The sequence below is a fragment of the Grampus griseus genome (genome assembly GCF_964374135.1).
Source record: "Grampus griseus genome assembly, chromosome: 1".
NCBI classification, from domain to species: domain Eukaryota; kingdom Metazoa; phylum Chordata; class Mammalia; order Artiodactyla; family Delphinidae; genus Grampus; species Grampus griseus.
The window spans coordinates 61,855,538-61,882,938 of record NC_139017.1 but is presented as its reverse complement, the minus strand read 5'-3'; the positions used below and the strand labels follow the sequence as shown (position 1 = coordinate 61,882,938).

The following is a 27,401-nucleotide window of genomic DNA, read 5'->3' as shown; positions in this document are numbered from 1 at the left end:
CGTTTCAAAACACAGATCTATGTGTCTGTGACATGTCGCCACTACCCCACCCCATGTGGTAACATGGGGAGCTATTTAAACGACACACACAACAACGCAGTTTGGGGTTGGTTGGTTGGTTTTTTGGCTGCGCCACACGGCTGGCGGGATCTCAGTTCCCTGACTAGGGATTGAATCCGGGCCATGGCAGTGAAAGCCCTGAACTCCCTCAAACTCAGTTTGTTTGCATTCACATGGCGTTTCCTCAATGTCTCCACCTTGCCATCTATAACTTGCTTTGCTATTATCTCTACTTCAGTGAAGTCTATTTCCCTCTTTTTTTATATGCAAGGCCCTCTGATCTGTTTTTACTTAGCTAACATTAGTTTTTATTCTAGTATTCACTCCCTACTGTTCTTTCATTTTCTTTTATGGAGAGAGGGGTTATTGGGGTTTTTTGGAGGGGTGGTGGTATATAATGGTGGTCTATTTCTCTTAAGTTCAAACTTATTACAAGTAGGTGCAAGCAATCTGCCTACTTACGTCTTCTGTTGTCTTGCCTGAACACGTATACTGAGAGACATTGTGTTTTATTATAATTTTTTTCTTCTTTATTATAATTAGCTTTGAGGGTTTTTTTAATGATATATGTAGACTGGTCATATCATCTATGAATTGCACTGCAGGATAGAGGGGACATTACAGAGGGAATGCTGGCTCTAATGGGATTGAGAACCACTGCTCTACAATGAGAGAAAGGATGTTAGGAACTGTCCAGCTTCTCTTTTCTTCAGGCCCACAGAGGGTGGAAAGGATGCAGCCGCATCTACACAACTGGTGGGTGGACTAGAACCAGGCTTCCTGAATCGTTGTCCAGTCCTACCCTAAGCCTAAATTCATCTTTCATTTTCCATAGCTCAACTTCACAGTCCAAAGTTGGGCACTGCTGGAGGAAAGGAGGCCGAAGCCCTCCGTGTCTAACTCCCTTGGGACGTTTTTGCCCTAGATTCAACCGAATCTGGCGCTCTCCTAAGGCTGCCAACAACAGGTTTTACTCAGTTGTTTGTCGCCCCTAGTGTCTAGCGTGGGTACTGGCACAAAGCGAGCAAACTACTTACAAGATGAATTTAGTACTTTTCCAGAGAGAGACAGATCCCAACTCTTCCCACACCTTCCACCAAGCCAGTAAGGAATCCAGGTACTCCTAAATCCCAATTCTTCCATAAAGAGTCCAAATTTTGCAAAAGAGATGGAAACAGCTGAACTCAGCCTCAGGGCACGGGGTGGTGGGGAATACAGGGGTCAGATGGGAGTGGCCTTCTCCGAGTGGGCGGAGCGCGTGGGTGGGAGCAGTGGCCTCTGGGAAGAACCCGGAGGGAAACTCCTGACTTTAAGCAGCCGTGTGTGTGTGTGTGTGTGTGTGTGTGTGTGTGCGCGCGCGCGTCCGCGCGCGCGTCTGTCTAGGGGAAGTTAATGATTTACCAGAGGCTCATTTCACAACTTACCAAGGGTCAGCTTCCCTTGGGCATGTACAAGTTCGGTCCTCTGGGCTCCTCACCCCTTGCCAGCTTCCACCCGGAAGGTCCCCCAGGCAGCCCGCAGCATGATCTCCATCACCGAATGGCAGAGTGAGTGCGAGGGGCTGGTGCTGTCGAGGGGGCTGGCTGGACCGGCTAGGGTGGGTCAAGATGCAGCCCCTCCCAGCCGGGATCTTTCTCTGGGGAACCTGCAAGGCGACCTCTGGAGCTAGTGGCTGGGAGCTGCCCTGTTGGCATCCTTCAGGCAGCACGGCCAGGGCCGGGTGTGGCTCCCTTCCTTCCAGGGGTTGGGGGGTTGCCCAGGGCCCCCAGGTCGCCAGAGGCTGGTGCCTGGAGGAACTGGCAAGTTCACCACTCAGGCTGGTCCCTTCCCCATTCAGGATTCTTAAACATGGGATACTACAAGGGTGGACCTAGAAGGCCTCTGCCTATTGAGACATCTTTCCCCCACAAACTCTTAGGGTATCCTGTGGCCCTGGCTCCTTCTTATCAGAAACTAAACTCAAATCCCCTCCCCAAATCACTCTGTCCTCACTCCTAAATATCTTTCCCCTTTATTCAGGGAAGAGGGCAGGGAGGTAGTCCCAAGGTCCAGGAGAAGTGGTGAAAACTGTGGCTCTATAAGTTTCATTTGGGTGAGTTACTTAAAGCCAGTGTCTTATCTGTGAACTGGAGATAATATTCATTCATTCACTGAACAAATTTGTCTCCTTTATGTACCAAGCACTGTTTTGGGCACAGGGTATGCAACAGTGAATGGAACAGACATATTCCCTGCTTATGTTCCAGAATGAGGAAACAGGTAATTAGCAGATGAAGTCAGTATGTAGTATGTCAGATGGTGATACCTCCCTCTGGACAAAAATAAAACAGGGTAAAGAGGCTTGGGAGTGCAGGGTAGGAGGGGTGACTGTTTTGTATAGAGTGGTCACTAAGCTTACCTGGGAAGGTACTTTTATACAGAGACCCATAGGAAGTGAGGGAGCAAAGCCACGCAGCTGTCTGGGGCGGGGGGGGGGGAAATGTTCTAGGAAGAGCGGACCGCCAGTGCAAAGGCCCTGAGGCATTAGCATATTTTGGTGTGTTTGACAAACAAGGAGGCTGGTGTGGGTGGAACAAAGTGAGGAGAGGGGAGAGCAATAGGAGGATAGTCAGGGAGGTCACTCAGAGGCCAGGCTGTGTAAGAATTTTGGTTTTATCTCCATAAGATGGGAAACTATTAGAAGATTTTGTGCAGAGGAGTGATATGATCTGCTTATATTTTTAAAAGATCACTCTGGGTGCTGGATTGAGAATAGACAGACTGTGGAGGGGTGGGGTCAGCAACAGAGAGACCAGTTTTGAGGCAAGAGATGGTGAAGGAGACCAGTTCCGAGGTAAGAGGTGGTGAAGGAGACCAGTTCCAAGGTAAGAGGTGATGGAGGAAACCAGTTCTGAGGTGAGAGATGGCGGAGACCAGTTCTGAGGTGAGAGGCAGTGGAGACCAGTTCAGAGGTGAGAGGTGATGGAGGAGACCAGTTCTGAGGTGAGAGACAGTGGAGGAGACCAGGGTGGTAGCAGCAAACTGGTGGGGAGCAGTCAGTGCTGGATCTGCGCTGAGGAAATTGCTGAAAGGATTTGCTGATGGACTGGATGTGGGTTGTGAGAGAAAGAATTCAAGAATGCCTCCAGTATTTTCAGCCTGAGCAATTAGAAGGGTTGAGTAGGGGGGAAGGCAGGATTTGGGTTTTAGACATGTCGAGTTCCATGTCAAGTAGGTAGTCAGGTATATTAGTCTGCAATGGAGAGAAATTTGGGAGTTGCCAGCGTAGGGATGGTATGTAAAACCATGAGATCGCCTGGGCACAGTTTCTCAGCCTCCCCACTACTGACATTTGGGGGGGGAGGGGGATCTGTCCTGTCCATTGTAGGATTTTAGCAGCATCCCTGGCCTCTACCCACTAGATGGCAGTAGCACACTCTCACTCCCACTTGTGACCATCAAAACGTCTTCTTACATTACCAAATGTCCCCAGGGGAACAAAATTGCCAACCTACCCATCAGCCCCACCCTCCACCCCAAGTTGAGAAACACTGACTTAGGGGAAAAAATACAAGAGGGCTGAGGCCTGAGCCCAGGGGCAAGCCAACATTAAATCAAAATGGGCTAAGTTCTATGAAGAATGTGCTAAGTAAGTCCTACGAAGAGAAAAAATATGAGGGAACCAGATTAAGTCGGGAACAGATAGTGGACCAGGTTTCCCTGAGAAACCGACATTTGTGTTGAGACCTGAAGGAGTGTGCGTTGGGCAGATAGCAAGTGGGGAGAAACCGCATGTACAAAGGCCCCGACGCAGGAAGGCTCGTCATGGAAACGATGTGTTTGGAGTATGGCAGGCAAGGGCAGAAGATGAAGTTGGACAAGCAAGCCTAGGCCCCATCATGCAGGGCCTGTAAGCCAGGGCATGGGTGGGAGGACTCTGTTGCATTCTAAGCCAGTGGGAAGCCATGACGGACTGTACGCTGTGCTAATATGTTTTCCAAGGCCCCTGACTGCTGTGTGGAGAAGGGATAAGAGGGTGGCAGGAATGAAGCAGGAGACTAACTGGGGGATGTCGCAGAAGTCCAGGAAAGAGATAATGGTGGCTTAGAATTAAGTGGTAAGGGTGGAGAGAGATGGACAGCTTTCAAGATACATTTAGGAGGAAGAAGCAATAAAACTTAGCTGTGGATTGAATGGAGGAGGGGTGGTAGGAACAATGAGGGAGACTCGGTGTGGCTCTTGGGCTTCTGCCTCGAGCTGCTGAGTGGGTGGCGATGACATTTCATTCATTTGGGGAAAAGTGTGCCAGGTGCAGCTTTAAGGAAGGAAAATCAATAGCTCAGTTTGGACCTGTTGAGTTCAAGATGCCTTGGAGAGAGAAAAACGTGCAGATATGCCAAGTAAGCAGCTGGATAGGAGTTTGGAAGCTCAAAGGAGGCATGGACGAGAAAGATAAATATCAACACTGTCAGCACGCAAGAGATACTTACTTAAAGATGTGTAAATTCGCGTGAAACTAGAATGAGAAGAGAAATGAGCTGGAGCTGAAGCCCTGAGCAATTCAAACCCCAAGAGAAGAGAAAGAAGTGGGAGCTGGTGAAGAAGCCTGGGAAAGAGTGGCCAGACAGCAGGAAAGAAATCAAGAATATGGTGTCACGGAACCCACCACAGGCTATTTCAAGAAGGGAGTGGCCAACTGCTGACAGATGAGGACCGACCCCTCTCCTTTGGATTTGGGAACATGGACGTCGTGGGAGGCCCAAGCAAGAGCCTCTCTGTAGAGGGGGTGGGGGCAGAAGCGGACCGGACAGGGTTGGTGAAAGGCACTTTTTCTAGAGCCAGTCTACAGGGTTCATACCCTGGTTCTGCCAGCTGTTGGCTGTGCACCCCTGGGCACAGGTTAAGACCTCTCAGTGTTTCCGTTCTGTTTGTGAAATGGGGCTAAAGCATACCTACCTCATAGGCAGTTATGAAAATTAAACGAGTTAATACACATAAAGTGCTTAGACTGCCTGGCACCATGTGTTCATTAGTGTTAACAATTATTACTATTAATCACTGTTGTTAATTTTGAAAAGAGAAACAAGGCTCTTTCTCTTCCCCTTTGCCTCCTTCCTCTTCCTGAACAATTCAGTCTTAAAGCCATGAGGTAGCAGGGGGGCGGTGCCCAGGGTGGGTGTCAGGGCCCTCGCCGGGCTGGTGGGTTCACACTGGGGTTTGCCTGGTGCCAGGCCAGGGGGAGGGGGGCATCCTGGAAGGGTTGGGGTGGAAACTGGAGAGTAACTTTATGGTGGAGGGGCCTGCAGACTCCGCCTTGATGAAGTACTTAAAGAAGCATCATTCAGTAACAGGTCAAATTGAAGCTGTGCATCACCTAATAGATGCAGTGAGAAGAACACAGCATCACCTCTTGTTGATATCTCTGCATAACCTGAACCTAGTCACGAGGAAACATCAGACAAACCCAAACAGAGGGACAGCTACAGGATAACTGGCCCAAATCTTCATAAGTGTCAAGGTCATGTCAAGGAGAGACTGAGGAACTGTTTCAGACAAAACAGCCTGAAGAGACATGGCAACCACATGCCACAGGTGATTCTGAATTGGATCTTTTTGCCGTGAATGATATGACTGGGACAACTGATGAAACCTGAATGGGGTCTGAGGGTTGGATGGTAGTAATGTATCAGTGTTAATCTCCTGACTTTGACGTTGTGTCCTGGCTGTATAGGAGAATAAAGGAAACCACAGCCAAGTGTTCAGGGGCGATGAGATAGCCGGTGGCAACTGCTTTCAAATGGTTCAGGAAAAAAATTCTTTGTACTGTACTTGCAACTTTTATGTCCATTTGATATTGATTTTTAAAAAAGTGGGAGAGGGACTTCCCTGGCGGTGGTTAAGAATCCGCCTGCTGGGCTTCCCTGGTGGCGCAGTGGTTAAGAATCCACCTGCCAATGCAAGAGACGCGGGTTTGAGCCATGTTCGGAGAAGATCCTACATGCCGCAGAGCAACTAAGCCCGTGCGCCACAACTACTGAGCCTGCACTCTAGAGCCTGAAAGCCACAACTACTGAACCTGTGTGCCACAACTACTGAAGCCCGTACGCCTAGAGCCCTGCTCTGCAACAAGAGAAGCCACCGCAATGAGAAGCCCGCACACCGCAACGAAGAGTAGCCCCTGTTTGCCACAACTAGAGAAAGCCCGTGAGCAGCAATGAAGACCCAACACAGCCAAATAAATTTTTAAAAAAAAAAGAAAAGAGAAAGAGAGAGAGAGAGAAAGTGAATGGTGTCTGAGGCTCCCTTGCACAGCCTCAGACCAGAGGGACCCATCCGCCTGCTCCAGGGGATATTGCGTTCCTTGGAGCTGTAGCTGCTTCTGGAAGCAAGAAAGACATTGAACCCGGCTTCAGTTAGTGCTGCAGGGCGGGATCTAAACAGGACTTTGGAGCAGCCATCAGCCCGGTTGTTCTCTGCGGTCTGGGGAGGGCCCCACTTCTCACCAGGTGGCGCCCTGGAGAGCCAGGCCTCTCTGGAGAGTTCCGTCAGTCTCCCAGCTGTTCTCTGCCCCAGAGCCTGGAGACTGGGTGACCTCCAGCAAGGGGTGCACTGCCCCAACTGCATCCTGGGGACGGTGGGCTGCAGGCACTGCTGTCACTCCTGGTGATGTGTCCCATCCCCCACCCTCTCTGCCATGCTTTCTGCCCCAAGAAGAACTTCAGGAGCAGCCCCTGGCTGGTAATTTGACTGAAATCCCTCAGCTACTCCACAGGTGAGAGGCAGAGCAAGGTCTGAGGCTTGTGTGTGAGAAACACAGTTTCTGACCCTTTTCTGTGGGGTACTGTGTAGTTTCTCCGCTGAACGCTGGAAGCACTAATTGTGGCCCATAAAGAAGGCTGCCTCCATTGCAGAAAAATTGTGGAAATGCACCAGCCCTTGAAGGGCAGTGTGGAACAAGTCGGAAAAGTAATAACCATACAAGCCAGCAAATCATTGTTGCAGAAAAAAGTATAATATAGAAGACATGAAATATGAATTTGAGAAATGTATGATTTCTACAAAATGAGTAAGAGGCTGTACTTAAGTGTTTACAGCATGGGCATGTGGATATTCTAACAAAACAAAATGAAAACCCAATAAAATGCCCATGTTATGTTTCCACACAAAAATATCTACTAAGGGAGATAGATCAGAAGGGTGTATTGTCAGAACTGACCTATTTTTATGGTGAGTGTAAGCTAATAAGAGATTTTTATAACGGGCATAAAAACTTAAAATACCTTTGTCATTCAGATTAAAGAAATATGGTTGTGGTCTTCCTCCACAGTACCCTGGCCCGTGTAAAATTATCATGACAAGATAGATGTACTTCTAGATCCTCAACTCACTGTCTCTGAGGGTAGAAAAATCATGCAACATGGAAAGACAGAACACAAACTTCATAATGACCAAGGGGGTTGTGCTCTACCCAGTGTCTTGGGTTCTAAGAGATTTAATTCAGGCAGGCATTCTAGGACATGGAAACAGGAAACAAACTTAAATAGATTATGGAGATTTGTCAGAAACAGGAGGAATTGCCATTAGTAGCAGTTGGATTCTGGGCGGGTGGGGGCGGGGGGGGGATATGCTGAGAGAAATGATGTTGTACTCATTCCTAGCAAACCCAGCTCTGCCAAAATGGAGACCCAATTAGACCGGCATTTTTCTAGAATATGAGTTGAACGAGGTTTCAATCCATAATTTGAACAATAAATCTCATCTCTGTATTTTTAAAGATCTTTTAAAGTCCTTTGGCCTTATTTCTATACTGGAACTGATCCTAATCCTCTTAAGGTCTGTATGGTAACAGATTAGGAAAGATTAACTACCTACCTGAAAGACGATTGTGTTTCATTTTCTTTCAGTTGTAAATATAACTTAGCCAGTAAACCTAATCTTAGGAATAAACCTAACTAAAGAGGCAAAAGGCTTGTACCCTGGAAACTACAAAATGTTGCTGAAAGAAATTTTAAAAGACACAAATAGGTAGAAAGACCCATATTCATGGATTGGAAGACTTAATATTGTTAAGATGTCAATACTACAGAAGGCAGTCTACAGATTCAATGCAATAATCTATCAAAATCCCAATGGCATTTTTTGCAGAAATAGAAAAATCCATCCTAAAATTCACATGGAATCTCAAGGGATCTCGAATAGCCAAAGCAATCTTGAAAAAGAAGAACAAAGTTGGAGGTTTCAAACTTCCTGATTTCAAAACTTATTACAAACCTACAGTAATCAAAACAGTGTGGGACTGGCATAAAGACAGACATAGAGACCAATGGAATATAAAAGAGAGCCCAGAAATAAACCCTGGCATATATGGCCACATGGTTTTCAACATGGGTGCCAAGACCGTTCAATGGAGAAAGGACAGTCTTTTCAACAAATGATGTTGGGAAAACTGGATATTCACAGGCAAAAGAATGAAATCGGACCCATACCTTACACCATATGTAAAAATTAACTCAAAGTTCATTTTAGCTCTAAGTAAGAACTAAAACAAACTCTTAGAAGAAAACATAGGAGAAAAGCTTCATGATGCTGAATTTGACCATTATTTCTTGGGTGTGATACCAAAAGCACAGGCAACTAAAGAAAAAAATAGATACACTGGACTATATGAAAATTTAAAACTTCTGTGTATCAAAGGACACAATCAACAGAGTGAAAAGGCAACCTACAGAATAGGAGAAAATATTGGCAAATCTTGTATCTGATAAGGGGTTACTATACAGAATATACAAAGAACTCCTACAACTGAACAACAAAAAACCCCAAACAACCTGTTTTAAAAATGGGCAAAGGACTTGAATAGACACTTCTCCAAAGAAGATATACAAATGACCAACAAGCACATGAAAGGTACTCAACACCACTAATCATCAAGGAAATGCAAATCAAAACCTCAGTGAGATACCACCTCACACCCCTTAGGATGGATGCTATCAAAAACAAAACAAAGCGAAAAAACAGAAAGTAACAGGTGTTGGTGAGGAGATAGAGAAGTTGGAACCCCTTGTACACCACTACCGGGAATGTAAAATGGTGTAACTTCTGTGGGAAGCAGTATGGTGGTTTCTCAAAAACTTCAAAATAGAACTACCACATGGCCCAGCAATTCCACTTCTGGGTATATACCCAAAAGAAGTGAAAGTAGAGTCTCGGAGAGATATTTGTTCACCCGTGCTCACAGTAGCATTATTTACAATAGCCAAAAGGCGGAAGCAACCCACGTCCATCCACAGATGACTAGATAAACAAAATGTAGTATATGCATACAATGGAATATTATTCAGCCTTAAAAAGGAAGGAAATTCTGACACATGCTACAACATGGATAAACCTTGGAGACATTATGCTGAGTGAAATAAGGCAGTCACACAGAGACACGTACTGTATGATTCCAATCATATGAGGTACCTAGACTGGTCAGAACCATAGAAAGTAGAATGGTGGTTGCCAGAGAGAGCGGGAAACGGGGAGTTGTTTAGAGGTTACAGAGTTTCAGTTTTGCAAGATGAAAAGAGTTCTGGATGTGGGTGGTGGTGATAGCACAACAAGGTGAATGTACTTAGTACCACTGAACTGTATACCTAAAAATGGTTAAGATGATAAATTTTACTTGTATTTTATTGTAATTTAAGATAAAATTTTCAACTTGATTCAATTTAAAAATGAAGCAACACAATGAACTGTCATTTGTTGACTACCAGAGCGGCACAGATAAAGTAAAATTAACAATTCTGTGTGATGGAGGGGGGTTAAGAGAAAGGGAACTTCATATCCTAAATAGCCTATCTGTGCTGGGCTCCCTGGCTCTGAGCCAACTCCTGTAGTTCAAAGAACGAGGAGACACAAAGCAAAAGACACGCTGCTGCTGGGGCCCACCTGTGGCTGAAGTTAGGGTTCCGAGGGGTGTGTGGCAGGGCAGCCACGGTGCTGGCTGTGGTGTAGACTCCGAGGTGATGAGCACATTTCTGGTCAATGACTTCTCTTTCCCAGTCAAGTGTGAGAGGTCGTCATCAGAAGGCTGGGAAGCGGGGCGGTTTAGAGAAGGAAGGAGACACTGTAAAGAACTGTTCAGGAGGGCAAGCCTCCTGACATAGGGCAGGCCAGCTGGGCAGCTGTGAGACACTTTGGGGATATGGCTGTGAGCTTTCAGTGGTACCCTTCGGCCCTGGTGTGAGTTGGGCATCAAGCGGCTCCCAAAAGCAAGAGGGCAGGAACAGAGTAGGCAGAGGGTTGTGTTCAGCCAGAGACCCAACCCTGATAATGATCTAGGTGACGTGGCATTTGAAGACAAGAGGACACTGAAAATAGAAAGTGGTGAGGGTATCGCTAGCTACCTCATAGAGATGTTGTGAGGACAGGACGCCAGAGTATATAGAACTGACCAGCAGTTTCCAGGTGCTAAACATAGATTCGTGCCCATCCTTCCCTTCCCCTCCTGTCATTCCCTGAGAGCACAGAAGCCAAGATTCCTGGATGGCAATGGAGCCACGCCATCCCCCGCCCCCCAGAGGGCACCTGTCCAGCGGCAATGGGGGGAAGTTCCAGCATCCCAAGCTGCTCCCCAAAGCCCATCCCACCACAGCCTCCTTGCCCATTGCAGAGATTGGTGTGGGCACCACCGGCTTCGGCGTCTTCTTCATCCTCTTTGGAATGTTCCTGTACTTTGATTCGGTGCTCCTGGCCTTCGGAAACGTGAGTCCCCAAGCCGTGTGAACCTACCTGAGGTCTCCGTTGCCGGGAGGGTCAGCCCTGAGTTTATTCAGATCGAGCCCATCCATGCGCTGGGCACCACCAAGCGCAGGCAGGCAAGGGGTGGCTGGGGATGGATGGGGAGGCCTATGGGGCACAGAGAATCTAAGGACCTGGATTCTCATGCCAAGCTCTGGGCAAGGCCCTGAGGGTACCAAGATGAATCAGACGCCCCGTGAGAATCCCACCACCTAGGGACAGGAATGTCACATCAACATACACGACTGGGGAGGAAGACAGGGGCAGTGGTAAAGTCACTGTAAAATAAACGCACCTAATATGAAACAAGGTGCTTGGAGAAAAGAGAGCGCGCCCTGTGGGAGAAGGATGAAAAACAATTTAGGAAATAAGTGAGTGTGGAGAGGATAAAGCACTTCCAGGTGGATGGAACAAGAGAAGAGGTATGGAGAAGGGGAGGGAAAGCATGGAACGTGCTGGAAGAAAGCCAGAGAGTTAAGCTTGACAGGAGGCCAGGCACTCTTAAGGGATCGTTGGGAGGCAAGCTGAAGGTGGTGACAGGGCCATAGAGTGGAGGGCCTGGAGAATGCTGCCACAGGCTGGAGCCCTGACACTGCCCTGTGACTCTGGGTGTGGCTGCCTAACCTATTCAGGCTTCAGCCTTCACCTTTGTAAAATGGAGAGAATCTCACTATCTTTCCCATCTTACTTAGGAGGTGTGATGAGAAATGATATCATACAAGAAGAAGTGCTTGGGATCCAAGAAAGTGGGTCGAATTGGGTGACAAGCTAGAGACCTTCAAAGGTCTCCTGGTCCACCCTGCCTCTGGGCACTTCTGTTCCTAAGCAGTTCAAATTACTCACCCTCTCCAATATTATCCCTCCTTGAAGAGTTAGCAAGTCCTGCCGCATGCCTGATGCGCAGCTCCAGGCCTGGCCCCTGACTCCCGAGGGAGCAGAGGGAGCCAGGGTGTTTGTTCTCACACCCACCCCCTCCCTCTCCCACAGCTGCTGTTCCTGACTGGCCTCTCCCTCATCATCGGCCTGAGGAAGACGTTTTCCTTCTTCTTCCAGAGGCACAAGCTCAAGGGGACCAGCTTCTTCCTGGGGGGCGTGGTCATCGTGCTCCTGCGCTGGCCCCTCCTGGGCATGTTCCTGGAAACCTATGGCTTCTTTAACCTCTTCAAGTGAGTGCAGGTCCCCTTCCCCTGGATGGGCCCACCAGGGCCTCTGAACGGCTGAGGTCAGGTTTGGGCAGCATGACCAGCAGTGCATACAGAAGCTGGACTTTATCCTGCAAGAGACGGGAGCCTTGGAAGGGTTGAAAATGGGGAGGAGCATCAGGTGGACACCAACCATAGGCCGAAGGATAAGTTGGAAGAATCAGCCCATCCATCAGTAAACATGGAGTACCTGCTGTGTCCCCATCACTGTGCCTGTCACCAGGGAGGAGACACAGGACCTGCCCTCAAGTCTGGCAGTCCAGATAGGGAGGAAGGGCAGTGAACTAACATCTACTAAGCCCCTCACATGCACCAGGCATGCTCACAAGCATCCTCTCATTTTGTCATCTCCACAACCCATTGTAGGATTGTCCTCTACTTGCAAATCAGGAAACCAATGCTCGGAGCCCTGCCCGAGCTCTCACAAGTAGTATGCAAAGGATCTGAACTTGACCCAGGTGTCTCTGGCTTCGGCCCGTCCAGTGTCAGCCTGGGCCTGGTGAAAGACACGGTGGAACTCAGCGAAGGTGTGTGGCCTCCATCAGGGCCAGGGAGGTGTCCCAGAGGAAGCAGGACCTGAGACAGGCCTTGAGGGGTGGGTAGGGTCTCAGAGAAGACTGAAGGGTCCTTAAGGAGAAGAAAGAAAAGGATACTGAGGAAGACCATTTCTGGGGCACTGTGGAGAGAACAGGGGTGGGATGGGGATGATGTGGGCTAGAAGAATCATGGCTTATGGACTCATGGGAAGGAGCTGTGGACCAGGAACCTTAGGCTAATCGGAACCATCAGCTTACTCAGTGTAGCCTTGAAAACACCTGATCGGCCTGATGCCCTAGACTTCAGAGACATCATGTAGTGTGGTTGCAGGAAATGAAATTCTCTCACATGCGTTCTGCCACCCATTATTTTTCAACGATGTCATTATTCAAACAGTCATTCATTCAAATAGTCAGATATATAAAAAGTACCTACTACGTGCCAAATACAGGGCTAGGTGTGGGGATATGGCACTAAACGAGGAGAAACTTCCTGTGGAACTTGCAATTTAGTGAAGAAGACTAACTCCATTTATTGAGGACTTGGAAGTGTGAGTGGGGCCACTGCAGACTCAGCAGTTCTAACCAAAAGTAAACCTTGAGAAAGACACCTTGCAGCAGCATGGAAGGGGCAAAAAAAAACCTCAGAGCTATAAGAGACCTCAGAGACCCAAGCGAACCTCAGGGACCTGAGGCCCAGGGAAAGGAAGTAGCTCAGCCAGAACTCAGATTTCTGCTCCCCTTCCCACACCAACCTCCATGCCTCCAAGCATGGATCACCCATCCATGCCAGGGGGTGTGTGGTAAGAATGGGGCGCCGAGGCGTGGGGGAGAACAGTGAGCGCAGCCTCCAATAGCGATCCATGCCTGGAGCCCAGGAAACATGCGGCAGGCGGTACACACCCGGTCTAGGGAGGAGAAGACAGTAACAATAATAAAAATAAACATTTCCCAAGCATTTCTCTGTGTAAGGCCCTATGATGTAGAGACGATTATTATTAACCCCATTTCACAGCTGGAAATAGATTCAGAGAAGTGAAGAAATTTGCCTAAGTTTATACAGCGCCAGTGAGTGGTAGAGCCAAGATTTGAACCCAGGGAGTCTGACCTCAGGGCCTTCATTCTTAACGACTCCACTTGGCTGCCTCTCAAAAAAACAGGGGTGCAGAAGCATGCCCGCCCCCAGTGCCCAGGAGCCCATTCTCTTGGGAGCCAAAGCTGGAGCCTTAGGGGGGACCTCAGCCTCGCTGCCCTCATCCTCCCCTCTGGGGCCATCACTGACCACTCCCTCCGCCTCTCTGCTCCTAGGGGCTTTTTCTCTGTCGCCTTTGACTTCTTGGGCAATACCTCCAACATCCCCTTCCTGAGCGTGGTAAGTGGATTATGCGTGTGGCTTGGTGGCGGTGCCTTGGGGTGGGGGAAGCACACGGACTTAGTAGAACAGCAGCCCCAGGCGCAGTGGACACTTCCCCATCTCCCCTCAAAGCCCCTTCCCCAGGTGGGCCAGCCTCAGCTCCTCTTCCCCTCCCTCTACCTTCTCCATTTGACAACAGCAGATGAGATGACGGGTGTGAGCAGTTGTGCCAAAGGTGTGGGTGTAGAGAACGGTGTTTGTCAGTAGCTCCCTATTACGGCCAAAGAAACGGAGCCTGAGGGAGTCTAGGTGACCCAGCCAGAACGTGCCAGACTTCCGGAGAGAGGGCTGAGTCTGGGCCCCAGGCACAGAGAGGATGTGTGACAGCCAGTGACAACAGGAAAATCAGGTGGCAGATTCTATCCTCTCCTTGAGGCAGGCATGGGGCAGTGGTCCCTAGCCACTGCCCCTCCCTTTCTCTGAAGCACCAGACAGAATACAAGCTCTCTGAGAAGCTCACAGAGGCTCTAAGCCAGCACCTTGACATGCCCGCCCCCTGGACACACCCCCGCTGTCCCCTCTCCATATCTGCGCCTGGCACTGCCCCCAGCTCTCAAGGCCAGCTTCGTAATAACCTAGATATTGAGTCTGCTCCGCACTCTTTGTCTGGAGTAATGATTCTTGGCTCCCACAGCTGTTCCGGAGGCTTCAAGGCACCAGCTCAATGGTCTGAACAGCAGAGATAAGCTGCTTGAACTTGGATCATTGGTTCAGGGGGCTGGAAAGGAAATGGGGGCCACCCCCTCAGGCCCCCACCCTGCACTGACTCATCTCCCCATCGTACCCGGACCTCTCCAAGTCCAGAAGGAAGGATGGAGCCGAGTGACTGACCTCAAATCCCCAAGTCAATGCAAGACGCTGTCAGGACCATTGGGAGCAGAGATCCAGGTCCTGTGGAGATTGAACGGGGATCACACCCCACCCTGTATTTATCAGAGGAAAAGCAAAGATTAAATCCCCAAGCTGTAAATGTGCCTGAGACTCAAAGTCAGTGTCTGTAGCCCATTAAGTCCATTCTCTGACTCAGGGCAGGCCCACACACATGGCAAGAAGCAGGCCTGCTCTCATGACCTATCATTCTTACCCTCGTGTCTACGAGTCCTAATGAGTGAGATAATATGTTTGCAAGCCCCTGTTAGTAGGAGGTATTAAACAAGTGATGGGTATTAATCCCCATCATGGTGGGAAGTGCTTCTCAACCATTAATTAGGTGGATGTCTGCACAGCTCACCCACCAGGTAGCCTCTGTGCTGAGGTAGAGACATAGCCCCTACCTTCCAAGGGCCCCAGTCTCTGTCCCGGGAAGCACTTTATTCAAGGGTAAAGCGCATCCTTGCAGGCCCAAGAAAGAGACAGGAGTCCCCTGCAATGCGTACATTTAATAAGTCTCTGTGAGGGCCCCTGTGTCTGTACGGAGCAAAGGAGCGGGTGCTGAGGGTGCAAAGGGAAGGAGACCTGCCCCACTTCAAAGCGAGGCTCACAACAATTCCAAAACCGTGTGATCGAGGTGCCACAGGACATGACTGTGGGGCCCCAGGAGCAGCACCTCCCGACACACTGCAGCTGGAAGGCACTCCTCCGAGTTCCCTTAGTGCTTCCCAGGTACGCCCATCTTCTAGAGCTGCAAAGCTGCTGCTTTCTTAGCCAGCTGCTCACATACCTGTCTCGCCCATTGGACCTCGGCATGTTCATCTCCAAACCCCCTGCTGAGCCCGTGCTCAGGAATTGCTTGGGGAAAGAAGGGAGGAAGGAAGGAAGAAAAAAAGAGACAATCCCCCCACCCAGTCCCAGATCCCAGCCCAGGAGCCGCCTTCTGGTCTGAGACCCCAACTGAGCTGCCAGAGCCAGGAGCACACGGGGAGCAAGGAGCCCCCGGGGCAGACTGTGCCACCTCCTCCCCCTTCCCCCCCTGCATCCTACTCACTTGTCTGGAGGGTGAACATTGCCCGCTGACACTCCGCCCCCCCCCCCCAACAGTCCATTTTCATGTTGTTTGGGGCAGAATGGGTCTTGGAGTGGGTCAGGGAGAAGCGGTGAGTAGGCTGGAAAGAACTAGCGGCAATCAGAAAGCCAGCCTTGGAAGGCTTCTGGAGGGGCAGAACAAGGCTGATTTCAGTCATGAGAACCAGGAGGCGGGAGTCAGCCGTCATCGGCTCGGAGCGCCGTGCTCTCTGAGGGGGTCTGAGGAGGAGGGAGGGGGAGGCAGAGGTGGACCTATGCCTGGAGACGTCACCATGGGCTTTATAAAAGGGACGTGACCAGGGAGCTGGTGACAGCGAGCCCAGGAGCCCATCTCCCCTCCCTCCAGGTGTTCACTCAGCCAAGCAGAGTCATCACCTCGGAGACCCCTCAGGACGGAGCCAAGGCAAGGTAGGTGCGCTGCAGCACCCACACAGGGGAAGGCTCCGGCCGGACTCAGGGAGGCTCCAAGCTGGGAGCAGGTTCAGTTCCAAGACTGACGGAGGCGTCCCAGGCAGGCCAAGGGGGTGCCGATCTTCCCTGATTACTCGGCTGGCCAGATTTATTCTGGGATGTCTGGGTAAATGATGTTAACTTGCACTTTATGAAACCAGGACCCTGGGGATTCTTTTCTGTAGAAAGAATGAATACAGTGAATGAACTCTCTGGCTGGGATGAGAGGCCACAGAAGCTTTTGGAGGGAGCTGGGGAACTCCTGGGGCTCACAGGCTCAACAGGACTCCTCTGGGCAGTTCCCTGATGTGTGGATGGCAAACACAGACCTAAACAAAGAGCCCCCGTGTACCCTGCCAGCCCTGGCACTAAGAGATGGGATCACTGCAGAAGGGAGCTGCCCCACCCCAAAAGCTTTCCAACCAAGCCTGGAATTCCTGTTACTCTCTAGGTACAAAACCCCTGGGGCAGGGAGACCACAAAAATGCCCACAGCAGGACAGCCACTCGTGGCCCCTTGGAAGCTGATGGTTCTTTTCCAAACAACTCAATTCTACCACATGTGTTAAAAGCCCCTGTGCTGGGCAGTGAACCAAGAGTTGGGGGAGGGGTGTAGGTGTGCACTGGGGACAGGTAGTGGGGGAAACCCAAAGTTCTCATGGTATGTGCTACCTATGATGGGATGGGGAGGGTGCAATACAGGTGAGAGGAGCATGAAGAAGGAACACTACCTTCTAACCACACAGCCTGCCCTCTGCCTCCTTCCCCACTCACCGTCCTGCTTCTGAAGAGCAGCCTGAATGCTCCATGTGAAACGCTAATCTACACACATTCCCCTCTGGCTCACACCGCCTGGGGATAAAGCCCCTGGTGGCCCCTTCCCCAGCCTCATCACTCACTCTCTCTCCAGCAAAGTTTCACCCTCCTGGCAGGCTGGAGGGCCTGCACTTCCCTCCACACCCAGCTCCAGCTCCCTTGCTGGGACTGCCTTCAGTGCTCAGAAACTCAGCTCAGGTGCCACCCCCTGCAGAAAGCCTGCCTGGACCCTCCACATCAGGCTCCCATGGGCTCTGACACACCCCCGGGCCTCCCCACCCACCCTGTGCTCACATGCCTCCAGCCTCTCATTTACCGTGTTATTCTGAGATGATTCTGATTACGGCTCAATTTCTTGTGCTAGATCCCAGGGGAGGGCCTGGGGGAAGCAACCCTGCGTCTTAGCACACCTGTGCACCCATAGCGCCAACCAGGTGCTGCGATCAGGAATGACTTCGGAACTGACCTGGACCCTGTGCATCCATGGCCTGAAGCCATAAAAGAAATGGTTTTGCACTGTTCTCTCTAGTGGACTGATCCTCTCTCTACTCCATGCCCCGCCCCAGGCCTTAAGGCAGGTGCAGAAAGCCATGGTCTGGGTTTCAGTGTGTCACAGAGTCAAAGTCTGCAAGGATAAGTGACCATCTGAGGGGACAGTCGGTGGCCAGTCTGACTCAACGCTCTTATTTTATACACGGAGCAATGACGTCTAGAGATGGGAGGTGACTTGCTCTTGTCTCACAGGGAGGGAGGGTGGAGCTGTGGCTATAGATCTGAGTCCTCCTAATCCCACCCTTACTCTACCCCATGCCTGCGTCCCGGTTGGAGCAGGGAGAGGAAAGGGGAGTGGGGGCCACAACAGAGGGTTGGATGGGGCTGAGCCACCGTTAGGAGCTGACGGGCACAAATGATAGTCCCCCCGCCCTGCCCCCTTACCGCTCGACCACAGAGGGAGGCTCGAGCCTTTAGATCTGGCACCCACTCCCTTCTGCTCAGCCTGCAGTGCTGCCTGGCTCTCCACCAATTTGTCTTTAATCATGTTTGGACAGTCTCAAAATGCCTGGTGACTTTTTCAAAGAGAAATCAGACTTGGGAGCTGGAAGAGCTGGGGGGGGGCGGTGGTGGGGATGAGAGGGGAAAGGGGATGAAGAGGGGGTCAGAGCACACAGCTCCCACCTCAACAGCCAAAATCATGAAGTCGATTATATTCATATCCTCTCAGAGACCACGGGGAATAGAATATGGAGACAGTTGACCTGATAAATCAGGGAAAGTTTTTTTCTCTTTCCTGAATTACAGGCAATAAGACAATTTAATGACGGTTTTCAAGGCTATGAAGGGTTATGAGAGCAAGCAAGATGATTGCCTCTTTCTTCATTTTTCTTGAAAAAGGAAAGGAATTAAGTTCCCATTACAGCAGGAGGGAACTGGGCCAGGTTCGGGAAGGCACATTCTAGTGGGGAGAGTGGAGCACAGAAAGCTGTCATTTATGCAGAGCCCAGCATGGAGGGAAGAAGAGCCTGCTCCCAGGCTCCAGAGAGCAGGTGGGGACCTCAGCGTCCTCCATTCAGTGGAACTCCTTGCCCCACTTCACTTCACCTTTCCCTGCTCACTGCCGCACTGCACCTCATTCCTTGTTTCTCCAACATTCCTCTCAAGCAAACCTGAGATTCAGAATCCCGGCCATTTTCCAACCCAAGCAGTCCTGCCCCTTCCACTGATATGAATCCTTCCTCCCTCCCTCCCTCCCTTCTTTCCTTCTCTCCTTCCTTCCTAACCTTACTGGCCTCACCTGCAGGAAGCCCTCCCTATGATTCTCACCTAGCATGAGTTCAGCTTGGACAATACGGTGCAAGTGGTCTCAGTCCCATTTCCGTGCTGTGTCTGTTCAGCCTCATCCCTCCACTGAGGGCCTCCAAGGGCAGGGGCTGTCTCCTCCCTTCCAAGGGTCCCACGTCATGCTGGGATCTGCCCCATCACCCAGCCCAGAGGGCGTGCCTAACCTAGCCCCTCTGCCCTCTCTCTGTCTTGGTCTCAGGACACTTCCGGGACCACGATGAACTCGCTGGTTTCTTGGCAGTTGACGATTTTCCTCTGTGCCGTCTCCTTCAGGGAGACATTAGAAAAGGCGACGCCCATGGAGAACCCTAGAGCCACAGGTATGTGTTGTCTGGGAAGAAGGGTGGGAGGGAGCAAGTGAGTTGTTGCAAAATGAGAGTTACCATATTCTTCAGATATGGCTAGTCTCGTGACGTGAATTTAAAGCTGCGTTTAATGGAAACCTAAGACTGATACATGCAACACGTTTAGGGGCCTCGCTAACCTTGCAAGCAGGAATGTCTTGCCACTGTTACGGACATCAGGAGGCTCACCCAGGTTCAGGTGCTTGTTAACCACCGAGCTCCTGCATGGTTTTCTCTGCTCTCCGCCAACCACCTCTCTGTGCAGATCTGCTAGGAAGGAATTTACTATGCAAGTTTGTCTTACCAGTGACCTCAGTTCCTTTATGGGAAATTTGAAAAAAAAAAATAGCCTACACAAAAGGACAGATCCTTAATATCTGTCAACATTATGAGTTCATTGTGAAACTGATGAGCTGGAGAAACTGAGGCCCAAAGAGGTAAAGAAACGTTCCCGAAGTCACTCAATCCAATGCTGCAGAAACCCAGCAGGCACTGAGCTCCCAAAGAGTGCCCTCTACAGGGCATGAGCTAGGATGGTGCTCATCCCCAAGTCAGGAGGGGGGTTTAACACTGCTGGGTGGTCAGCTTGGCCTCTGGGGACCTCAGTTCCTCTAGCTCTGGAACTTGCAGCATTCTCTCTATACACAAGATATCACTGTGCCCATAAGCTATCCCAAAGCAAAGAGAACATGGCCCTGGGTGTCCCTTGCCAAGTGTGTCTTCTCTCCTGGGATCGGGTGTTCTTTCTGGGTGAGGGAGGATCCCCCAGAGTATAACATCATCACTGCCCTGGGGACATTGAGCTCTTAGCTCTTTCTGGCAAAAGCTTAGGTGATGCTAAAAACAATAGCCTAAGCAGTGATTCTCCTGCTGGGATGGTGGCTGTAGCTAGAAAGGAAGTCATTGTCTCTTCCATCTCAGCCAGGCCCAGGGCCCTCCTAGGAAGATTATAACTAACTCTGGACCATGCCCGCTTTTCTCCAGAGTATGCCAGGGCACTGAAGAGCAGGGCTCAAAGCCAACTACCCTCCACCCAACACACACCCACTCACACCCCAGACCTCATTTCCACTGATCTCCTGCCACAATTTGCTGGGGTCATTGTCTCCTGAGAGCTAGTTGCACTACTTTACTGCTAAAAGGTATAGTGCACTTAATGAGCCTCGCATGTGGAGTGCCTTCCAAATTAGCCTCATTAACCCTCAGTGTGAAGGGGAAAGATTATACCTGGAGTGGGGGAGGTGAGCTGGTTGAGGTGACCCAGATAATTTCCCTTCTTTGTTGAAGCCCTTATATAGCCTTTTAGGGGTCACACTTGTTGGGGGTGTGGAGGCACAATGGTCTTAGCTTCACTTGCTTCATTTCTGTAACTACGAGCCTTTCATTAGCTTTTATATATTTAACAAGCATTTTTGAGGCCCTAGTATGTGCAAGGCACTGTTTTCAAGACTCTGAGAGACTCAGAGATGAATGAACATGGCCCCAACCGCCCTAGGAGCTCAGTCTAGTGGGAGCCTGATGCACAGGCGGGCCAGCCAGAGGGCCACGAAGAGGAGCAAAGCTGGGTGTCCAGCAAATACTTGAGTTTTCTTTATTTCCAAGCTCTACCCTTCTTGCTTCCTAAAAAAAAAAAAAGTAATCAATATAAAAGACATTCAAGACAATTCTGTAAAACATGTGAAATCAAAGCTATATTGAAGGAAGGAGGAGCAAATGGCCTAACCACCCAAGCTAAGATGCTGCTGAGCTTGGAGCTCTGAGCTTCCTAGGGGGTCAAGGAACAAAAGGGAAGCAGAGGATGGGGATGTGAGTAGGTGTTCCAAAGCCGTCTTTCCCGGGCCCCGGCCTCACGTCAGCCTCTCCCTGTGGCTCTGTCCTAGGCCCGCGGCTCAGACCTCCGGCGCTCCTGGCCTCCGGGGCGCAGAGCCCGCGGTGCGCGGAGAGGAAGCCCGCCGCTGCCGGGCCGAGCCCTCGGGGGGCCTCGCTGTGCCCTCCACCCGAGAGCTCCGCTGGGCCCCAGCTGCCGGGCCTGTGCGCCCCCCGCAGTCGCCTGATCCCCGCCCCGCGCGGCGCGGTGCTGGTGCAGCGGGAGAAGGACCTGTCCGCCTACAACTGGAACTCCTTCGGTCTACGTTACGGAAAGCGACACACTGCGCCGCCCGGCAGCCGCGGCCAAGGCGCCGGGCGGGGCTGAGCGCGGAGGTGCGGCCTTAGACCTTCCAAATCGGGGCCGGGGCTGGGGGCGGGGCAGTGGGAGGGGCCTGCAGTCTTTTTCCTGAAGCAATAAAGGAAATGCTGCCGTCTCACCTGCTTGTGATCCGTGGCTAATTTTTGCAAGCGGCGCGGATGAGATTGTTCCCCTTCTCTCTCAGTTGGATCTTCAGCTGGTTTTAAGAAGGCTTTAGTGTTATCAAGGTCAATGATTTTAAAACTAGAGGTAAAGGACCAAGTTGTTTTTTCCCCCAATTCGGGGCAGATGGGTACTTTTACACACACACACACACACACACACACACACACACACACACACTGAATCTCTATAAAACTTTTAAAAATAACTAAAAAGAAGCTCAAATTGGATGCTGCTTGGGTGGTGTTACTGCAATATCAAATAGCTATAAAAATTTCTGAAGATGTTCTCTTAATTCCTAGACCTATGTCACTGCAGATGGGTAACCAACATTTTTCAGAGGGCCATGAGCCGACACCCACACTTTGAGTAGCACTGATCTAGGCCAGGGGAAGGCAGATGGCTTAAGTACCTTCCCCTTTCCCAGGGAAGTTTTTAGCCAGTCGGACAGCCTGATCTGGAAGATGATGCCAACCACTGCCCCCTCCACTGAGGTTTAAATAACACCTTAGGTCCACAGTCAGACCTCCACTGGGGTGCTTGGCCACAACCACACTGAAGCCCCACTCCATGCGCAAGGAATGTCAGCAGTGCACTGGGCCATCCATCTGCCAATCACCCCCTCCCCGCCCACCCACCCACCCCACCCCCACCCATGAAACCCTGGATGGGTCCAGTGCTTTATGTTCATCACTTCGCTACGTCCTTTGAACCACCCAGGGGGCTGAGCATGTGTTAACCCCATTTTCACAAGTGAGAATCCTGAGGTTCAGAAAGATAAATATCTCACTCAAGGCACACAGCCAATGAGTGGCAAGCCATTTCAGGCTCCTGGCTTCCCCATTGCACTGTCACACCTCTCTGACGTGGCAGGGTTTCCATCTGAGTCAGCTGTGGTGAACATTAGGAATGGTCAACCTGCCTTGTGGGGACATTCCTGGGAGACCCCAATAGCTGGGGAGTTTAAACTGCTGTAGGAAGGAGTAGAGCTTGTCAGTTGGGAAACTCCAGGAATTCTAGGCTTCTAAGCCCACAAGAAAACCCAGCCCTACTTGACAGCCTCACGCTACGCGTACCCTGCTTGGTTTTGGCTGAGCTGGTCTTCGTTGCGGTGCGCAGGCTCTTCGTTGCAGCGCGGGCTTCTCTCTAGTTGCAGCGCATGTGCTTAGTTGCCCTGGGGCATTGGGAACTTAGTTCCCCAGCCAGGGATCGGACCCATGTCCCCTGCATTGGAAGGCAGATTCTTAGCCCCTGGACCACCAGGGAAGTCCCTACCTTGCTTGTTTTAGAATGGAAATGTTCTTTCCTAGAAGGATTGTGTGGTCCACCACCACTCCATGAAACACCAGTGTTCCACCCATTACAGAAACCAGGACTCCATAGAATGGAGGCAGAATCTTGTTGCTATGGCAATGAGATAGGCTGCTATGGGAACACGACAACCTGCCCTACCCCCATCTCTACTCAGAAACCGTCCTCCAGGATCTCTCAAATTATTGGTACTGCTGTGAGCTCATGTCCTAGCATGCATGACAGGGTGATGCTGTTGATATTTCATCCCCCAAACGACCTGGGGTGTGTGTCCCTGTACCTCTGGGAGAGGAATCATAAACTCAATAGCTATTTTGTTAAGTGAGTTATTCTCCTATTCCCTGGACCAATCCTTTCTCTGATGAAGTCTATGCGTAGGAAGAAGCTAATGGTCTCTAAAATCTGCTCTTAGCCAACCTAATTTTACAAAATTTCCTGTGATCTCCCCTAATTTCTCCTCATGACCTCAAGTTTAGGCAGATAGGAGGCAGAGGTGTGTGTGTGTGTGTGTGTTGCTTCAGGGGCAGGAGAGTGAAATGTGTTCTCTGGTATAAGAAGCAGGCCTGTGTGTGAGAAGGTATGTGTAAGAGGGGTAAATATGAGAAACATACATGTGTCTGTGTGACGCTGTGTGTGGTGTGGCCCCTCTAACTACATTTCAGGCCTTACTAGCTCCCACTGCAACCCAAGTGCTCTCCAGGATCTCTGTTCTAGCTGCTTCAGTGGGTAGCAGAAGAGCTGGATCCACCTGTCCTGGTCTTCCTGCCCAGGACTGTGCCTGTGAGACTCAAGGCTTTGCAGTTCTTGACCCCATGTGCTGTGAAGGGATGGGGATCTCCATGGGGTGAAGGGGTTTTTGGTTTCATGAGGCTCCCAGCCTGACTCTGAATTGATTGGAGGGAAGGTACAGGCTGTGAGGGGCCCCGGGGACTCCCATCTACCTCCCAAGACTTCTGGGTGGACTCAGAGAGCTAGGGCACCAGAGCCCAAAGACTTGGAGGTAGGGCTGCCTAGGGTCTCTCAAACCCAGTCCTTCCTGGGAACTCTAGACAGTCCCCAAGGGGCAAGAAACCAGGAGGACCTGGGCATCCTTCCCTGGGGAATGGGAGGTAGGAGCATCTCTTTCCATATTCCTTCCATTTTGGTAAGTCTGTTGCACTAGTAGGGAAGTGGTCTCATGCCCCTAAGCAAAGGAATATGGAGGGCGGGGGTGGGAGGGATGCAGGGGGACTTCTGCCTCTAGTATCACTAGTAATATATTAACAAGCAGTTTTTTAGTCCTGTAGTGTGCCAAGCACAGGGCTACTCCATTTCAACCTCACAACAACTGCAAGAGGTGGGCAGTATTCTTGGAGAAGTCAAGTGGTGCGCCCAAGGTTGGCTGGCAAGTTAGGGAGCCCAGAGTGAGACTCACATTCTAATTCCACGTATCATAATCTTCCTACACGCTACAGTCTTTCCTTTTTCTCTGTCCCTGCTGTGTGGCAGAGCCAACCCTCTTCCTGAATGATTTGTCTTGGGTAGCAGGTCTCTGGCAGCCAATGTCACTCTATCCCGATGCCTCTCCAACTTCTTTAATGACAACACAGGTGAGGTTACCAATCCCCAGAGCAGGTCTCCTCCCCTCAAACCTCCTGTTTGGGGTCAGGCATCTGACTTTTGCCCCTGTCTGTCTCCTTTCTCTGGAAGCAGCTTCCCCAGGTCCAGACTTGGTCATAGGGAGGCAAAAGATGTCAAGTCCCAGGGGAGTTAGTATGCCCTTCCTCGCCCTTCTTCCATTTTAAAACATCAGAGCCCAACAGGCTTCCATACTCAGCTCAGAGCAGGGAGCCTGGAGGCCAGCAGGACTGGTTTTGGTTGTTGGGAAAGCCAGAGCAAAACAAAGAGCCCCCAGTTTCATCCTCTTCTCGGGTTTTGCTTACCTATATTTTCTCTATTATCTGTCCAATAGAGTCTTAACAACAGTCTCATCCGCATGTTACCTTCACAAAATGTTTAAAGGTACCACTTCTGACACAGTCATGTCTGCTCACACCCTAAGCCCCTTAAAAGATAGCAAAGGAACAAGAAAGGAATAGACTCCCAAGGACAAAGAGAAGGGAAAGGAAACCACAGCAGATGAGAAATGACAACCAGATATTGAAGATGGAAATTAGATGGAGGGCTTGGCAGAATGAAGGAAGCTACAACCTCAAAGCCAGCTAAAAGGTCTACTGAAGGGCCATAACTGATTCACCCCAAGGACCAAGTCTCGGTACTTGGAGCTACCTGGGATGAATTCTAGACTGAAAACAGGGGACTGGCTGGAAATCTCTACAAGGAGAAGTTAGATTTCCTGAGTCCCCTGTCTCCAGCTAACACAGCCTGGCTACCCTGCTCCCCCATGAGGAAGAAGCTAGAGGCTTTCTCTCTCGAGGATTCAGTAGAGACCTCTAGTCAGGGGGTCACAAGCACAATGAGGATGGGGATAAAGAGAGTGTCTGACAAGAGGGAAAAAAGAGAGTAGACTGTGTGAAAGTCTGCCTGGGTGAGCCCTTTCCCAGTTTCTTCCCAGAATGCAGGGCACAAGGACCACCTCCCCAAATGGGAGAGAGAACGCCCCAAAGAAAAGACCGACAGATACTGCCATTGAAGGGTACCTACCTTTGTCCGTTTGGGCTGCTTTAACTAAGTACCACATACTTGGTAGCTTATAAACAACAGAAATTTCTTTCCCACAGTTCTGGAGGCTGGGAATTCCAAAATCAAGGGACCCCGGATTCAGGGCCTGGTGAGGGCCCGCTTTCTGCTTCATAGATGGCTATGCTTTTGTTGTATCCTCACGTGACAGAAAGGAGCAGGGAGCTCTCAGGGGTCTCTTTTATAAGGGCTACTAATCCTATTCATGAGGGCTCCACCCTCATGACCTAATCACCCATGAAGGCCCCCCACTCCTTAATATCATCACATGGAAGGTTAGGATTTCAACATATGATTTTGGGGGGCACAAACATTCATTTTATGGCAGTGCTCCAGGGAAAATCTGCTCAAAGCCCCCATCTAGAGTGGGGTACACCAGCTGTGAGCCTTGCCCCTGCATACCGAGTTTCTAGGCCCCTCCACCTGTCTGTCTTAGCCCTGAATGGAGAGCCAAGTTGTCCCAGGAGCTTGAATAAAACCTCTAGTTTGGAAGAGAAGACCAAAGCAAACAACACAGAGAAACCAGAGACACCAAGAAAAAAATTAGTCTGTAATTAATATCCTCAGAGGGAAAAAAAAATTTTTTTAAAAATGCTCAGAGGGCATAAGAGAAAATTTTGCACTCATAAAACAAGTAGTGGGGGCTTCCCTGGTGGCGCAGTGGTTGAGAATCTGCCTGCCAATGCAGGGGACACGGGTTCGTGCCCTGGTCTGGGAAGATCCCACATGCCACGGAGCAGCTAGGCCCGTGTGCCACAACTACTGAGCCTGCGCGTCAGGAGCCTGTGCTCCGCAACAAGAGAGGCAGCGACAGTGAGAGGCCCGCGCACCGCGATGGAGAGTGGCTCCTGCTCGCCACAACTAGAGAAAGTCCTCGCACAGAAACGAAGACCCACATGCCAAAAATAAAAATAAATAAATTTAAAAACAAACAAACAAAAAACCAAGTAGTGGTTGCAATAAACATAGGAATAATCAAAGAATAAGAAAGGGCCTTCAGAGGTTAAAATTATGAGATAATTTTTTTTTTAAGAAATAAAAGTGTTGGAACATCAAGTTAAAGAAATCTCATAGAAGGTAGAACAACAACAACAAAAAAAGTCAGGAGATAAAATATAAGAAACTTAGAAAACAAACAGAAGTTGCAATATCCTACTAGTATGAGTTCCTGAAGAGAGAAAAAGAGAAAATGGAAGGGAAGAAATGACCAAAGAATTAATGCAGGACGATTTCCCAGAACGGAAGGACATGAATTTCCAGGTTGAGGGCATCCATTAAGTGGATGAAGCACATGAATGGAAGAAGACCCATGCCAGGGCTAAGGAAAGGTGGTGAAACCCACTAGAGATCAAACCACAGAAGAGTCTGGAATCAGAGTTGCACCACACTTGTTAAAATCAGAAGATATTGGAAAAACAACTTCTAATTTCAGAGGGGAAACAAGTTTCAACCTAGCATTCTATTCACACCCAAACTCTAAAGAGTAAGGTTTGAATGGAAACATTTCTAGACCTGCCAGGACTCCAAGTGTTTACTTCTCCTGCACCCTTTCTCAGCAAGCTTCGGAACACATCTTCCACCTAAATACAAGTGTCACCTGAGAAAGAGGAAAACCCCAGAACCTGGACATAGGAAGCCACAGAGGAGAGCAGCAAAGAGATCCCCCAGGAGCACC

General features: G+C 50.1%; 2 protein-coding genes across 3 annotated transcripts; both read left to right on the top strand.

The window, feature by feature from the left end:
• The first annotated feature begins 1,500 nt into the window (after positions 1-1,500).
• GOLT1A (golgi transport 1A) lies at positions 1,501-14,926 on the top strand. Of its 2 annotated transcripts, none has more exons than XM_082671190.1 (5): positions 1,501-1,607; positions 10,697-10,788; positions 11,878-11,990; positions 13,871-13,934; positions 14,611-14,926. In XM_082671190.1, the coding sequence occupies exons 1-5, from the start codon at positions 1,583-1,585 to the stop codon at positions 14,647-14,649; spliced, it is 333 nt and encodes a 110-aa protein (XP_082527316.1). In that variant the 5' UTR covers positions 1,501-1,582; the 3' UTR covers positions 14,650-14,926. The 2 variants fall into 2 exon arrangements, with proteins under 2 accessions (XP_082527316.1, XP_082527315.1); XM_082671189.1 differs by having other exon boundaries at positions 11,812-11,990.
• Positions 14,927-16,262: 1,336 nt separating this feature from the next.
• KISS1 (KiSS-1 metastasis suppressor) lies at positions 16,263-21,580 on the top strand (the record flags this gene model as incomplete). The annotated part of the gene is made up of 3 exons (XM_082667391.1): positions 16,263-16,346; positions 19,242-19,362; positions 21,267-21,580. Exons 2-3 carry the CDS (start codon positions 19,260-19,262, stop codon positions 21,578-21,580), a joined length of 417 nt encoding a protein of 138 aa, XP_082523517.1. The 5' UTR covers positions 16,263-16,346; positions 19,242-19,259.
• Between the last annotated feature and the right edge of the window lie 5,821 nt (positions 21,581-27,401).

Bases quoted from the DNA above. Each gene is read 5' to 3' on its own strand.
- GOLT1A (XM_082671189.1), top strand. From the start codon at position 1,583: ATGATCTCCATCACCGAATGGCAGA. The intron at 1,608-10,696 runs GTGAGTGCGAGG...TGCCCATTGCAG, and splicing joins CTCCATCACCGAATGGCAGA to AGATTGGTGTGGGCACCACC. The intron at 10,789-11,811 runs GTGAGTCCCCAA...CCTCTCCCACAG, and splicing joins TGCTCCTGGCCTTCGGAAAC to CTGCTGTTCCTGACTGGCCT.